Consider the following 16,192-nt stretch of genomic DNA (forward strand, 5'->3'; position numbering starts at 1 on the left):
TCTGCCTTCAAGACATTTTAAACAAAATTTGCTTGATAGGATGACTTCATGTATTTTGTAGGGATAGAAATACTCACCTAGATCTATTACATTGAAAAGACAAGACTAAGTTTATGTGTGTATGTACACACGTGTGTTTTGGGTGTATATGTGCCTATGAGTGTACATGTAGAGGCTAGAGGAGGATGTTGGAGGTCTTCCTCTACCATGTTCCACCTTTTACTGTTTGAGACAGTCTCTCACTAACCCTGAAGCTCATGATTTCAGCTAGGTCTGGAGGCCAAAGAGATCTTGGAATCTGCCTGTCTCCATTCCTTGTGCTGGGATTACACACACACACACACAGAGTCATGCTTGCTTTTACACGGTACTGGGGTTTCAAGCTCATGGGCTCTTGCTTGTATGCAAGTACTCTTACCCACTGATCCACTCCATGGCCTCTAGGTTACAGGATTTAAACTGATATAGAATAGGTAAAAGCCACTTCTCTTAAGTTTTTTCTAATACCTACTATTTTTTTCTTGTTTCATGAGTTTAGTAATTCATCCAATAACCTTATGGTATAATTTACAACACTGAATTCCCAGGGCTATCCCATCTATACAATGAACTCTATTACTTGCAGAAATAATATTTTTTTTTAAATGTGTCTATATTAGGACAAAATGACGACCATTCCTGAGCTTAATTCATGATACCACTCTTAGAGGTCTAATGTAGGGCACAAAAGACTTAAATACCTCTGATTAGAAAACATTTAAACAATTTTAAAATGATAACGGGCTTGTGGTTTCTATGCCAACCTCCACTAAATCTGGAGGGCATTAAAATAATTTTCTCCCAATTTATTTCTTTCTGTTATGTTATATTCATTCTCTTGCATGGGTGATATGCATGGAACCAAATAAGTAGTGTATTCATTAAGGCTGTATAGAAAGGCAAGGGTTAAATAAATAAGAAATCAACTTAATATCCAAGCCTAAATGTTTTAGCAGAACGAAAGAATCTGTTTAATCACTCAAGTCAATATAGGTTAAGATAATAAAATAAACTTCTAAATGCTTTCCTTTTTTGGAGCTTAATCTGTCTTTCTGAAGATTTTTTAAAAGATGCTATCAGTTTTGCCTAGGTCCAGCTGTGATGAAAATTTACCCTGACTATCTCAGGATGAGAGATGGATTTTATGAAAATACTTAAGCCGAGCTCCTGGGTGGCTTATTGAAATTTTGAAAGCTTAAGACTCATTTAAAAGCAGCTGTTGGCTGTGCATGTTGAGGCCAATAACCTCTAAATCTCTCATTTATCGGGGCTCTGTGTTACTTGGCAAGCTGATGGTAGCCAGCTGACTAGATTAATATATAGTCAAAAGATAACTGCATGCTATTTGTTAATTTTATTGCCTAACTTTGATTAATGAAGCTGTTATTTTTCCAGACAAATACACTCTCTTAATTTAAAAGACTCAAATATTGAAACAGCTTTTTGCCTAGTTTTTAAGGTATATGTATTTAAGTCACTGATAAAGAGAAAGAAATGTGCATGGTTATCACAAGAGCCTTGGGTACTGTAATACCTGTTGCTGTGGTGCATGCCCTCAGAAATAGAGAGGGGAGAAAGTAAACTTTGCTGATGAAGAGAAATAGTGGCAGCAGCAGTGGGTACAGGTGATGAGGAGATAAGCCTAGAGAGAGTTGGAATCCCCTTGCTGGTCAAAAAACACCCTTCGATGTTTAGCAGAATCATCGGGTTAGTTCATAGAACATGAACACCTTCAGGAAAGGAATAGAGCAGTCTCCTCTCACCTGGTTATCCTAAAGGAGAAGAAATCCTGCTGGTGCAAACCGTAACTTGGTACCCACATTTCACATCGAAGCTGTAAGTCAAACGTAAGAATGGCACCGCCCGAAGGTGACTGAAGGGCCAGGCTGCAACCTCGTGGAAGAGCACTCCTAGCTTGTGTGAGGCTGTGGGTTGTATGCATGCCACCAAGGAGAGGGGAGAAGGTAACGGGAAGATAAGTGTAATGCTACTTTGTGTGTGTGTGTGTGTGTGTGTGTGTGTGTGTGTGTGTGTGTTACGCTGCCCTGCTTCTTTACACTACATTCAAAGAGAGTCCCATATACGTGCCATAAAGGTTCTAGAAACTCACTCTATTACCCTGATACATTTTTATTTATTTAGGTTTTTGTTTGTTTGTTTGTTTGTTTGTTTTAGTGGGGAGTGGAGGGTGACAGGGCACATATTGTGTCTGTCATGATTTCAAAGAGAAAACAACCATTTATCTGTGCTTGTGTTCTGGCTCTGGCATCTAATTCATAGACATGTGGCCCTCACACTTTAAAAGGATTCTCACAGCTGGGGTGGGGTGTGGGCGGGAGGCAGAATGGCATGGAGAAAGAGCAGATATGTTCATTTGGGTTTGCTTCTCATGGGAGAGAACCTATAAAAACTACAACCTTTAGGTACCTGAATTCACACCCTGGTTCTGCCACTGACCTTGGACAAAATATTTGTTTTCTATGTCTTGCTTTTTTCTGTCTGTAAAATGAGAATAATACAAGTGTCTAGTCATAGGATTGCTATTTGATTTTAGGACACCTGTGTATGGATGAGGTGTCTGCTCACTCAGCACAGCACAGACTAGAGGTGTGGACCTCTTTGAAACACGCTACCACCGTTTGGATGATGTCAACAGGGCCATGATACTTCAGCCCATGACAAGGGCTTCTTACAGATTTCCCAGGCATTATCTTAATAATCCGTATCACAGCCAGCGAAAGGGAGAGTGCTTCACGTTAAGATCTGATTTGTCCAACTTGGCTCTCACCTGAGTGGGCAGTGGTTTAACCACACCCCTTATCCCCTCCTGGTTTTCTTCTCTAATTAGTCATTTCACTGAACTGGCTAAAGCTTAGAGATGACGTTTACAACTTAACGTATGAGTTATAAAGTAACGTATAAGTTACTTTTTGTATCACTACAACCAAATCCCTGAATGAGAAAAAACTCGGGGCAGGAGGGACTCTCGGTTGAGGGGGACAGCTCATCATGGTTCATCACGGCAAAGGAGCGGGAATGTGAGGTGATTGGCCTCATTGTGGACACAGTCAGGAAGCATGGAGGTGAACACTGGTATTTATCTGGCCTTCTCCTCCCTCGCCCCTTCTTATTCAGTCTGGGCTCCCAGCCCATGGGACAGGGCCATCCACATTTAGGGTGAGTCTTCCTTCTATGGGAACACTTTCGTTGACACCACTACCATGTAGCCTAAGTAATTTTAAATCCAGATGAGTTGAAAATAAATATACCTCAGCAACACTAAGGTGAGGCAATCAGTCATCGTTATTGTGCCTGCCACTGTGGTACTATTCCTAGTTCAACTTCCATGCCATTCTGCTCCGCATAGCTCCCTTACAGCTGGCCATCCAAGACAGCAAAGCCACGGTCGCCCCACTTGATGCAACAGAGCTGTGCGAAGGAATGAGGAAAAATGCAACCAGTGGCAGTCAAACTGACAATAAGATGAAGTTCCAAATCGTCACAGCAGCCTAGGGCCCTAACTGCAAAAGTGCAGCTAAAGACAGACAGCACCTGTTAGGGTATCTCCTTGTGGGTGAGGAGCCCATGTGAGCTCCACGCTTACAGGATAAAGCCAGCTGACATCGATGGTTGTTCTATTACACCTAACATCGTAAGCTTGGATTTGGTTCAAAGTATCCTGAGACAAAGCCAATGCCAAATAGCCCACCTTTAAATCATACGCCATCAACAGGATTCCAAAACAGCCCGTTTTCCTCCCGTTTACACTAAGTTCTTGGAATCTGCCTTCCATTTCCACTGCTTAACGAAAAGCATTCCCTTTATGTCCACGAATTCAAAACAGCAACTCCGGAAGCTTTCCACAGCCGCTGCCCTGTGTTTTTTTTCTCATTAAGAATACAGTGTTGGCCTCCCCCCCCCCCGCCCTCCGCCCCTTTACTGTTTTAATACAGCTCCGCCTTTGGTGGATGTCTGCACACTGCAGTGTTCTGTCTGTCCCTTTGAAAGCTCTGGTGCTCATTCTCACCCCATCCCTTCAACACGGCTGCTTCTGTAGGCCCCACCCGAGGCACGTCTCCCCTTTTCACAATTTTCTGACCCCATGCTCTCACTCTCAACCCTGGGTGGCTCAGTGGTCTAGTTGTCCTCTCTAGACATGCCCCCCCCCCCAGCTTAGTCTCAGGCTCTCTTCGCTGCACTACTCCAATGAACTTTCTCACCAAGGTCACAAATTCAACTTAACTAAAGTTTAACCTGCACTTAAATTTACTAAGTATCAAATCAGAATGTTCAGCTCCTCCACCTCCCCAACCCTTTCAGCTCCTCTATTCAGGCAGCTCAAATACCTGTGCTCACGTTTCATAATCCTGTCTTTTAGTTCAATTCCAGACGGCTTTTGAAACATAAAAACCTGTATTTAATGTACTTAGCACTATGTGTGTGTGTGTGTGTGTGTGTGTGTGTGTGTGTGTGTGTATGTGAATGACTAATGAAAAAAGAGATCATGAATTTGGAAAAAAAAACCCAACTAAACAAGATATAAATATATGGGAGAATTTGGAGGGAGGGAAAATAAGGGAAAGGAAAATGATGTAATTATATTATAATTTCAAAACATAAATGACAATTAAAAACATGCATTAACCTGGCCACATTGTATCCAAGGTCCCTGGTAGTGTGTCTCTGGACACAAACCCAATACAGCTTGAGTCTATCCCTGGCCCTCTGCATTAAGCTCTCTCTCTCTCATCAATTTTTCTTCAACTTGTGCCATCCCTGCTTTTCCTTTCAGAGGCCCAGGTTTTTGCTTGGCATTTTGCCAAACACTTATATAACTGTATCATGATACCCTCTCTTTATTTCTCCCAACCTCAGGATAACTATGTGACAGAGCCTGAACATTGAGATACAAGCAAAAAGTCTAGGAATTTTATGGGAGAAATTTTGTTTTCTTGATGGGGCTTTATTGCTTATTTTAATATAGAAACAGAGGTGGTAGAGAGACTTGAACGGGTGTTCTTGCAAACATATGAGAAAGGAATAAGATTCACAAGAGACCTTCACAGCAACAGTATGGAATTATGTAATCAACACCATAAACTGCTATGTCTCTCTTTATATGAGGAAAATAAATGATAGTCTCTGGATCCCATGGGAAACGGGGAGCTGTCTGCCTTGGCTTGGTGCACCCTTTTGGGTCTTCCCTTTGCTGTCCAGCACAGTACCGCGCTGTGGAACGTCTAACCTTTGCAGGACGTGTGGTCCTCTCTCCCCAGCTACCCCCAATATTCCAAGGTGAGCATCTCACAACTTCCACTGACCCCAACATCAAGGACAGGCATCTCTAGGGCTGAGACTCTTATAGCCTTGTCTTGGATGACTGACAGAATTTTCCTGTCTGTGTGTGCTCTCAGTTTTCAGTTTCTTTTAATTCCACCCCGCTATCCATCAGACATTTATAAAGAACATTTGGTACTACCACCCAACACTCAAGTGATAACACACATCAACTGAGGAGCTCACGAACCTTCAGTGGCTTCACATTGCCAGGCATGTTAAACATTCAATATGCCCCATAATGGAACTTTGATTAAAAAAAAAATTAGTTGGATGCATTTCAGTCTTCAGCATACTCTCAGCAAATGAAATGTTGCTGTTCTTTAAACAAATCATTTTATTTTCCACGTGAATAACGTCTATAGTATTTTACCTCCTGGAGGGTGTAATATTTTGCTTTTTGCGTGTTTTCAAAACAGAAGCTACATCTGCATTGGTGGCGTGGTGGTGATCATATCTGCCTTCCAAGAGAGAAGCCACTTACCGAGCCAGAGCTCAAATTACCTCAACCAGTGTCTAGTGTTTGGGGCAGTTTCTCATGTATCCTAAGCTGGTCTTGAACATGCTGTGTAGCCAAGGCTGTCCAGTGGCACAGCATTCTTAGTGAGACCCCTAAGAGCACGTGCATCTTGAGGGTGGCAGTGATAGGACAGTTCATACAAAAACCAGCAAAAATTTACCTTACTAGCCTATGATAGATCAAGTCTTCCTTCTTATATTGTATGGGGGAAAGGACAAATTTTATAGGTATGAAGCAAGTAAGTAAATTAAAAAAAAAAAAAAACAAATCCAGGATCATCTCAAGCTCTGAATGGGTACTGAGGGAAGTTTTCCTCTGGTGGTGGAATTTGAGATGGAACCTCAGTTAATGATAAGAGCCAAGGACAAGAAACTCAGAAGAAAGAGCGATTACAAATGTTACTGAGCTTCATAATAGCCAGAAACTGGAAACAATACAGATGTCCTTCAACTGAAGAGTGAATAAAGAAACTGTGGTACATCTACACAATGAAATACTATTCAGCTATTAAAAACAATGAGATCATGAAATTTGCAGTCAAATGGATGGAACGGGAAAAGATCATCCTGAGTGAGGCAACCCAGACCAGAAACACACATGGTATATACTCACTTATAAGCTGATTTCAGGTATATAATTCAGGATAACTATACTACAATCCACAGACCTAATGAAGTTAACAGCAAGGAGGACCCTAGGGAGGATACTTAATTCTCATTCAGAAGGGCAAACAGAATAGACACCAGACATGTTTGGAGAAAGGGAACAGGATGGGAGCCTTCCATAGATGTCCTCTGAAAAACTCCACTCAGCAGAGGATCAAAGCTGAAGCTGAGACACACAGCCAAACTTTGGGCAGAGTACCAGGAGTTTTATGGAAGAGTAGAGAGGACTAAAGGATGCAGAGAGAACAGGAGCTCCACAAGGAGACCAACAGGGCAGAGACTGATGCACCACCCAAGGACCATGCATGGAGAGGACCCAGGCCCCCTGCTCAAATATAGCTGATAGGCAGCTCAGTCTCCATGTGGGTCACCTAGTATGGGGAGCAGGGACTCTCTCTGACACAAACTATGTGCCTGCTCTGCGACCACTTCCCCCAGGTGAGGTGGCCTTGCCAGGCCACAGGGGAAGAGGATGCAGGCAGTTCTAAAGAGACATGATGTTCTCACTCAGTTGGTAATGGAGGAGGGGGAAAGAGGAAGGAAGGGTGGGGACTGAGAGGAGATAAGGGAGGAGGATTTGATCAAGATGTAAAATGAATACATTAATAATTAAAAACAAAAAATGTCATTGAGCTATGCCTGGAAGAGGTGTGGAGGTCTGGAAACACTGGGAAAGCTGTGGCTGGAAGGTGCTGGGCAGACAGCTGTGAGAGGTGAGGTAGCAGAGGCTAACCTTGAAGGTCCAAAGGGGCCAAGCACAGCAGTGAGCATTTCACACAAAGGCCTTAAACCGAGAGTAACTTGATCTAATTTACAAAGGAAAATGATAGCTCTTGCTGCTTGGCAAAAACTGGATCAAGGTCGAGAGTGGAAACAAGATGAATTGGAAGACTACATGAGGTAGAAGTAGCCTGAATTTGGCACAGGGAGGCTGAGGGGGAGAAAGAAGTGGACCCATCTATAGTCCTCCTCACAGTAAGCTTTGAATATGGCAGTGTGTGGTTTATGTATGATGTATGTTCAGGACTTCAAAACCGGTTCTGCATACTTAGCTTCTATTCTGCCATTTTTTTTTCCTGCTTTGAGTCACATATTGTGGCTTGCTGTATTGATCTGATATTTGGAGAAACAAAGCAAGGAGGGGACCTCCTATTGAGAAAACACAGTCGATGCTGTTTTGTAAAGCCATCTACCTAATAAAGAATATAGGGAAGGGTCAGAGTGGAAATTATGCAATGAAATGATTCATTTATAACAAATGGAACAAGATAGGATTCTAAATCTGTGATAAAATGAAATGGGCAGAGCATTCAAATACAGAGAACCATATTATTTAAACAAAATAATCATCATCATGTATTTGAGCCCAACATACTATAAAATAAGTAAGTAAATAAGCAAATACTGAGTCTTCAATAAATATTAGCTGGAATACTATGCCTACATTGAAGACATGGCAAATGATTTTCATTACAATTGAATTACTTCTTCAATTTTAACTTACTTTTCTCTCAAAGTATGGACTCTCCCTTTCCTCCTTTTTATATGATAAATTTCTTGATTAGTAAGCTAATATCGTCTGACTAGAAAGGAATGATTACACAATCCTAGAATTCTTCGTATAAATGACCTGTTTTGATTTTAGGGTAAGGTCCCTGAGAGGAGATGAAGTAAGCACAGATTCCCAGTGTCTCTGCATTCACCCTGCACAAGGAATTCCATCAAAACTCATTCAATAAAAAGTAGAATCCAAGAGAAAACAAGACCAGTTCTTGCCACTTTCCACCCAAAACACTAAGTGGTCCCTGAATTGTGTGAAACCTGGCCGTAGTGAGTGTGAAAACTGGCTGAAATCTGTATGAAAGGAAGGCTGTCCGGGTTTGTTGAAGTAGTTCGTGAACTTTGGCCAAACTTTCTCTGCTCCTGGTCCAAGTCTTACTTTGTAGTGCAACGAGAGACCACGTGGATTTCAGATGGTATCAGGTTTCACCTTGGAAATTTGGCCTAGCTTTCTAATCAATCATCACTTTGAGCAACGATGAAAGCCAACACACCTTTCTGGGAACGAAGACTGAGTACTAACCGATGACAGCAAGGCTGTGAACCGCCCCCGCGTTTCTTCTGCCAAAAGAATGCTTCTCCGAAAGGGGACCTTCCCTCCTACCTGGAGAGGCCAAGCTGAGGGACCGGGATACTGGGTGTAGAAAGACACTCAACGCAGGGAGACAACACCATGGGAAACATCACTACCTATACATAAAGGGTTCTCATCTCATCATTTAATGCTGCAAGTTCCATTCCATTCCCACCCAGGACAGTCTCCGTCTCCTGGACTACTGATGAGCTTTTAGCTGGGAGGCAGTCATCAACTAGGGTAACCGTGATGAGAAGCCTGCCTGCTCTCAGGCACCATTATTTCAACACGAAGTAGCTGAGGAATAGGAAGCAAATCCAAGTACAGCCTCTAGCTGGCTTTAAAGAGCATGAGGTACAAAGACGGCACAAAACTTTCCCATCTGCATCAGCTATGTATTTTGAAAAATAAAAAAAAAAACAACCTTTCTGTGGTATTCATAAATTAAATAATTTATGAATTAACCAAATGCAGTATATCTTGCAGAAAGACCTCCATAGTTTCTACTTTCAACCTGAACATTTTAAATGTGTGTTTCCACTGTAAAAAAAAAAAAAAAAATCTCTCTTCAACAAAATACTCGCTTTTGTGCGTAGTGACATGAGAAAATTGAGAGGTATGTCTGAACAGAGCCACTACATCATTGGAACAGTATGTCTGAACATTTGAGTAATGAGGCACAGATGCGAAGCAGAGGACTTGGCACTACCAAGGCAACAACAAAGCATTCGCCATTGGTTATGATGGTCGAAGGGGCCATATCTGAGCGGAGAAGAAACGGCCCTCCTCCCACAGTGCTAAATTGTTACACCTTTTATCTGCCTTACAAATCTGGAAAAAAAAACGAGAAATCCAAACACACGTTATTGAAACTTACGAGGAAGAGCAAATATGTGAGATGCATTAATATTTTTATCTATCCTAGAACATATTTATGCAATAGCACGTGAAGTTTTATCGGAGGGAAATGCCAAATTCCACAGAACATCGCGTGGAGCAAAACAACGTGCACACATCTAAAGAACCCAATGGTCACCGGAAAGGGGGCTGTTGGGTAGCTTCAGTAGGTTCATTAGTTGAAGAACGTTCTATTCGTAATCATGAAGCTACGAAAATGCACAAGATACACATATTGGTTAGTAAGCTATTTTGTGCTTATGGGTGGTTTGTCAATTTTGTCAGCTGTTACTAAATCATGCAGCACAAGTGGTGATGATACTCAGTACATTTTGATCTGGAAAATCATCTCCCACGCAGGACAAAAGAGTGCGTAACTTACCCGAGGCCCCTGGTCACCTTGTTCTCCCTGTAGAAGAGCAAAGTGAGATGAGAGCTTTATCTACAGTCCATAAGCGACGCTTATTAGAAAGGTCCAAACACACTACAGATGTACCAATACGGATTTCCAGTAACTTAATTAATTTTATTAATGAATTTTCTTACCTTATCACCTTTTGGACCAGGGGGGCCCTGAAAAATAAGAGAAGAAAGAAAATATTAGCTTTAAAAAAGATCCTGGATAAATCTACCAGGTCAACTGAAAGACTTATGTGAAATGCAGGTAGCCATAGCCGTCCACAGGTTTCTCAAAGAACTTTGTTTTCTAAATTATAACTGTAATATAATTAGAGTAAGATACTAGTAGGTATACGCGTGTACAAATATACATGTATACATGTGTGCGTATATATATATATATTCATACATGTATATCATATCCATCAGATGTGCTAGAGAGATTGTAACCAGCAGTATACCAGAGCTAGTGAAGCAACACACTGCTAGCAAGGCCAGGAGTTCCTGCTGTAACCTACGCTTGTCAACAGCCAAAACCAACAGCCACCCTTCTGTTTCTGACTGTAGAATCTGCCTGCCTCTGTTCTTTTTTTTTAAATTAATTTTTATTTTTATATTTATCATAGGTTATTAACTTTGAATCCCAGGCCTCGCCCCCTCCCTCCCTCATCTTTTTCCTGCCCCTTTCCAAATCCACTGCTAGGGGATGTAGCCCATGGTAGCTCAATATCCAAGTGGGTTTCCCTAGTAAGGGGAACAGGAACTATTTCTGACATGAACTCAACGACTGGTTCCTTTACCTCCCCCTGCCCCAAGGGAGGAACAGCCTTGCTAGGCCACAGAGGAAGACATGGCGGCCAGTCCTGTTCTTTATCTAGAACAAACCTTACAGCATACATCTAGCATGTTTGTTCAATACTTGTGAAGTTTATGTGTGTGTAACTTCAGACTTGTTCTTCCTAGTTCATAAAACTCTGTGTATGACTTATTTGCTCATCCTGCTGTTGACAGATACTTGATTCCAGGAGTTCCTAGAGACTTGGCTTTTGTAAACTGCTACCATGAACACCTTACTGTAAGTGTTTTGATGAAACATCATCTGCATTTCTGCTGGGTGTGTGTCTAAGTAAGGTAAGAGAGATCATTCGTTTTCACTTCAACAGATACTCCCGAGTGGTTTTCCGATGTGGCACCTATAGTTTATAAGCTCAGCTTCAGTATTTTCAGATCATCGCTAATGCTTGTTATTTTCTCTCTCTCTTTTTTTTAAACTTACTTGTTCTTGTAGGGTACAGCAATTTAACTTTTTTAATTTTATAGTTACCGAGTGAAAAACTGAATGTCCTTTAAACATGCCTATTCAATGTTTTACATTCTTTTCATAAAGAATTATCAGCTTTTGCCTTTGTTTCACTAAATCATCCTACTGATCTTCTAGAATTTATTATATATGCCACATCTCTACATATATAGAAATCTTTACGTATTCTGAAGGTGGGAATTTTTTGCTTTATTTATTAGAAATATATTTTTCCATCCTATGTTCTGCTTTTATATTCTGTTGAGGTGTTCTTTGTTGTTGCTTTTTTTTTGTGGTAGTGGTGGTGCTGAGGCTTGAACTCAGGGCCTTGAGAATCTATACAAATGCTTTACTACTGAGCTATGTCCACAGCCCCTATTGATTCATTGTCAATGAACACATATTGTTAATTTTAATAAAAATCAATATAACATTTTGTCCTTATTGTTATGCCTGTAGTCAAATTAAGATATCTTTAACTATTCTATATCAGAAAGAGATCCTTCTGTTTATTCTACAAGTGAAAAGGCGTATTATTGTGTCTTTCATATTTGAGTGTGAATTCATTGAGAACCGATTTTTTGGGAGGCGAAAGTCAGGATTTTTTTTCTTTTTTTCTTTCTTTTTTTTTTTGTCCCCAGGTGGTTATCAAGTTAACTGAACACTGTTAACTGAAAATGGCATCTTTTCCCCACTGTGGTACTCTGTTACCTTTCTCATAAATCAGGTGACCACATGTGCACATAACGTCTCCTTGTAGGAATTTCTCATTGTTTTGAGCCTGTCTATTCTTCTACTAAGAAAAACTATTTCTAGAGGCATCAATTATGCTGTCTATTCTAATTCTTCATAACAAAGTCATATTTTGTGGCTCAGCACAGCCCAAGGTATTGGAATGTCTCATAATTATCTCCTCAATCTCCATTTATGGTGGACCAGGACATAAGGACAAGGCCAGGCAGGAAGTAAGGCAAGAGTCTATCAGAAGGGCACTATGTCACAGCAGGCAGAGCACAGAACCTCTGCCCTGACAAAAATGTCACTTTCTGCTAAGGGTCAGCTACAGAGGAATGCTACTGAATCCCCTTCTCTTCACAGTTACCCTTGTGTTCCACTTCAGAAATCTCTAGCAGTCCCACATCACAGAGACAGACTTGTGTTTACTCTAAAGCAACAGCTTTATCATTGTCTGCTTCATATTAGCATCCTAGTTCACCGGAGCTGATATTATATACCGTGTAGCTGTCTTTGTTGTTTAGGTAGCATGCCTTTTCAGTAAGACCTGTGAAGTTATCCCGAAAGCAGTAACAGCACGGTGTCTCCCATTTTGCATATTTTCTCATCAGCAAGGAACTGTGAGTTGTTGTTACATTTAATCTTCCCCCAAATGCAGTGAAGCATAATGATAATCCTTTTAGAGATGCCAAAAAATGAAACTCAGATCTTTTCAGTGTGAGGCCACTTGGAAATGAGCTGTCCAGGATTTTAATTCATTCGGCATGACTTCAAATACCAAGACCATGTAGCACAGACACGGAACTTGATTCTCAGAATCACCCGTGTGTGTCTGGTGTCTGCCCTCAACATGCAACTTTTGAAATGGCTCTGGTTGCATATAGCTGTCACAGACACTAGCCCTAAAGTTGTGGATTTTAAATGGCAGGGAGGAGAAGGAAAGGAGAGCATTTGCCTGCAAACTTCACGATTTCCTTGTTTTTAATAGCTGAGTTGTATTCCATTGTATAAATGTACCACAATTTCTGTATCCATTCTTCAGTTGAGGGACAGCTGGGTTGTTTCCAGATTCTGGCTATTATGAAGAAAGCTGCTATGAACATGGTTGAACAAATGTCCGTGTTGTATACTTGAGTATCTTTTGGATATATGCCTAGGAGTGGTATAGCTGGATCTTGAGGAAGCGCTATTCCTAATTTTCTGAGAAAGTGCCAGATTGATTTCCAAAGTGCTTGTACAAGTTTACATTCCCACCAGCAATGGAGGAGGGTTCTTCTTTCTCCACATCCTCTCCAAAAAAGATCATCCTGGGTAAGATATCCCAGAAATAGAAAGAGTCACATGGTACATACTCACTTATAAGTGGATAGTAGACATACTAAAATTTGTACATCTAAAGAAGCTAAGCAAGGAGGACCCTAGGTAAGGTGATCAATCCTCAGTCAGAAAGGCAAATAGGGTAGACATCAGAAGAGGGAGAAAACAGGAAACAGGACAGGAGGGCATCTGAAAGACTCTACCCAGCAGGGTATAGAAGCAGATCCTGAGATTCATAGCCAAACTTTGGGGCAGAGTGCCCAAAGAAAGAAGGGGAAGATGAAAGACCTGGAGGGGACAGAAGCTCCACAAGGAGAGCAACAGAACCAAAAAATCTGGGCCCAGCGGTCTTTTCTGAGACTGATATACCAATCAAGGACCGTGCATGGAGGTAACCTAGAACCCCTGCTCAGATGTAGCCCATGGCAGCTCAGTCTTCAAGTGGGTTGCCTAGTAAGGGGAGCAAGGGCTGTCTCTGACATGAACTCAGTGGTTGCCCCTTTGATCACCTCTGAGGGGAGAGCAGCCTTACCAGGCCACAGAGAAAGACAATACAGACAGTCCTAATGAGACCTAATAGGCTAGGGTCAGTGGGAAGGGAAGGAGGACCTCCTCTATCAGTGAACTAGGGGAGAAGGATGGGAGGGAAAGAGGAAGGAGGGGTGAAATTAGGAGGGGACCAGAGAGGAGGCTACAGAGGGGATACAAAGTGAATAAATTACAATAAATTTTTAAAAAGGAGAGCAGGTAGCAGGAACTAGGGCTAAGACAGTACAATCACATTCATGAAAACCTTTATAATTTTGTCAATAATTAGAGGGAAGTTGAAAATATATTTTAATATTTTCAGTAAATATTTAATGTGCCCATTTAAAAAATACAGATACTAATGTTGTAAAGGTTTGGTATTATTTTTCACAGAGCACAGGGGAGCCTAGGGAAAGAGAAATTAGAGGAACTTACTATCAAAAGTTCAAGCAAAGCAGTGGAGAGTCAAGTTCTGATTGAAGTAGTGAATTAATAAGCTTTATTTCTATATTTATATATTTGCTGAATGTCTACTTAAAGTTTATCATTGTTCTAACCCATGGCTAAAGGATATGGTACAAAAGACCAACTCGGAAAAATGTAATGCTTATCTCCAACAAAGCTAAATCATGTATTTCTAAAGTGAAGCACTTTATTAAAGTTAAGTTAGAATGACTCCCAGAAAACCCAGGGACCTTCAAGTCAGCTCTTACTGTGGACCCTTCCCCAGCCTCTTCCATTGCTTCTCAAAGGTTTCCCTCTTTCCAAGTCTGTGTGGGTTTCTAGTGAGATCTCAGAGGCTGGGATCTAAAGGGGCTTTGTTTGGGTTTATGACATAATTGAAAACCCTTTACAATGAGGAAAAGAAACGAATCTTCTGAAGTCCAAGGGCCATTGTCAAATCCACACCTGTTGACTAGCACCATTAGCGCTAACTAAAAGATGAGCAGCAATTCAAACCAATGGCAGTTGTGGGTGCTGAACGTGGGCCCTTTGCAAGAGCAGCCAATGAGTGTAACCATGGAGCTATCTCTTCAAACACTAGCTTGAGAGTATTTGTAAATATCATTTTGCTGCTGCAGCTATAGTACTTTTAGCAAACAACTATTTAGTACTGTATCCATGGTTATTTGTAACTAATCAAAAGTCACCTTTATTGCTAAAAGAAAGCTGAAGTCAAGGGAAGGAAAATGTGTGGGATTAGCTGTGGGCCACAGCTTTGTGTAAGGCTTTTGAGGGTATGGAATGTTGCATAAGGATTACTTTTATAAAGAAGTAAGAATTATTAGAACTATTGTTTCTAAATATTTTTTGTATAATCAGACTTAATTACATAAACACTGAAAGATGCTAATAAAGTTTGTGTCTAACATTACAGGCAGGTGGGAATATTCTTCAGAACAGTGGTTCTCAACCTTCCTAAATGCTAAGACCCTTTAATGCAGTCCATCATATTATGGTGACCCCCAACCATAAGATTATTTTGGTGCTACTTCATAGCTGTAACTGTGCTGCTGGTATGAATTGTAATGCAAATATCTGATATACAGGATGTCTAATAGGTGGCTCTCAAAGGGGTTGAGACCCACAGGTTGAGAATTGTTGCTCTGGAGCATTTTTAGAATGTAACTGACTTATTACCAAAGTATTGATAAAAGTTAATGGCATGGCAAACTAGTTCCTGCACAAATAGCTTAAAAGTGTACTTCATAGTCACTACCTTTCTATTTGCTCTGTCTCCTTGATGTGAGTCTTGGCTTATTACTGATTTTAGTAACCCCAAGTCTATTTCTGTGAAAAATAGCTGAAGTTTTAGTGCTTCTTATTGTCTATTTCCATAAAAACCAAACTGAAAGCAAAGAGAAGTCAAGTGGAAGATCTTCAGAAAATATCTGATGACATGTCAATTTACATTATGGTGAATGAAACAAGGCTGAAAGAGAGACAAGTCTCTCATGGGCGCTGAGTGTCCCAACAGAGCTCTTTATTCATATGAACTGTAAACTTTACTTTGAAAGGGGAACGGTCAAATAATCATGAAAAATAAATCCATTCTGTTGGAGGGGAAGGAAGCATGATCCTGGATTCCCAGGCATCCAGTCACCACAGGAAGAGGTGCTGGGAACCCCTGCACAGTCTTGCAAGCTAGCATGGTACTTTCTGATTAATATTTTTGTTACTGTAGAGTTGGGAGAATGAACAGACCCTCCGAGCATTTATGGCTGTCAGATGGTCAGTGCTCTCTGCATCTGGAGGAGGGCCGTGACAGTATAACTACAATCAGCGGAATAAATCTTGAGTTGCAGGGCTAGGAGAACAGA

The 16,192-nt window shown here is 41.0% G+C and overlaps 1 protein-coding gene across 1 annotated transcript in view; it reads right to left on the reverse strand.

The window, feature by feature from the left end:
* Col25a1 (collagen type XXV alpha 1 chain) overlaps positions 1–16,192 on the reverse strand; it is a 406,766-nt gene that overhangs the window by 141,435 nt on the left and 249,139 nt on the right. The window contains exons 6-7 of the mRNA XM_060392693.1: positions 10,139–10,165; positions 9,975–10,001 (exon numbers count right to left, since the gene is read on the reverse strand). Of these exons, the coding sequence (XP_060248676.1) occupies positions 9,975–10,001; positions 10,139–10,165 (54 nt within the window). The remainder of the gene's footprint in view (positions 1–9,974; positions 10,002–10,138; positions 10,166–16,192) is intronic.

The sequence above is a fragment of the Meriones unguiculatus genome, chromosome 10 (assembly GCF_030254825.1).
Source record: "Meriones unguiculatus strain TT.TT164.6M chromosome 10, Bangor_MerUng_6.1, whole genome shotgun sequence".
Classification (NCBI taxonomy): domain Eukaryota; kingdom Metazoa; phylum Chordata; class Mammalia; order Rodentia; family Muridae; genus Meriones; species Meriones unguiculatus.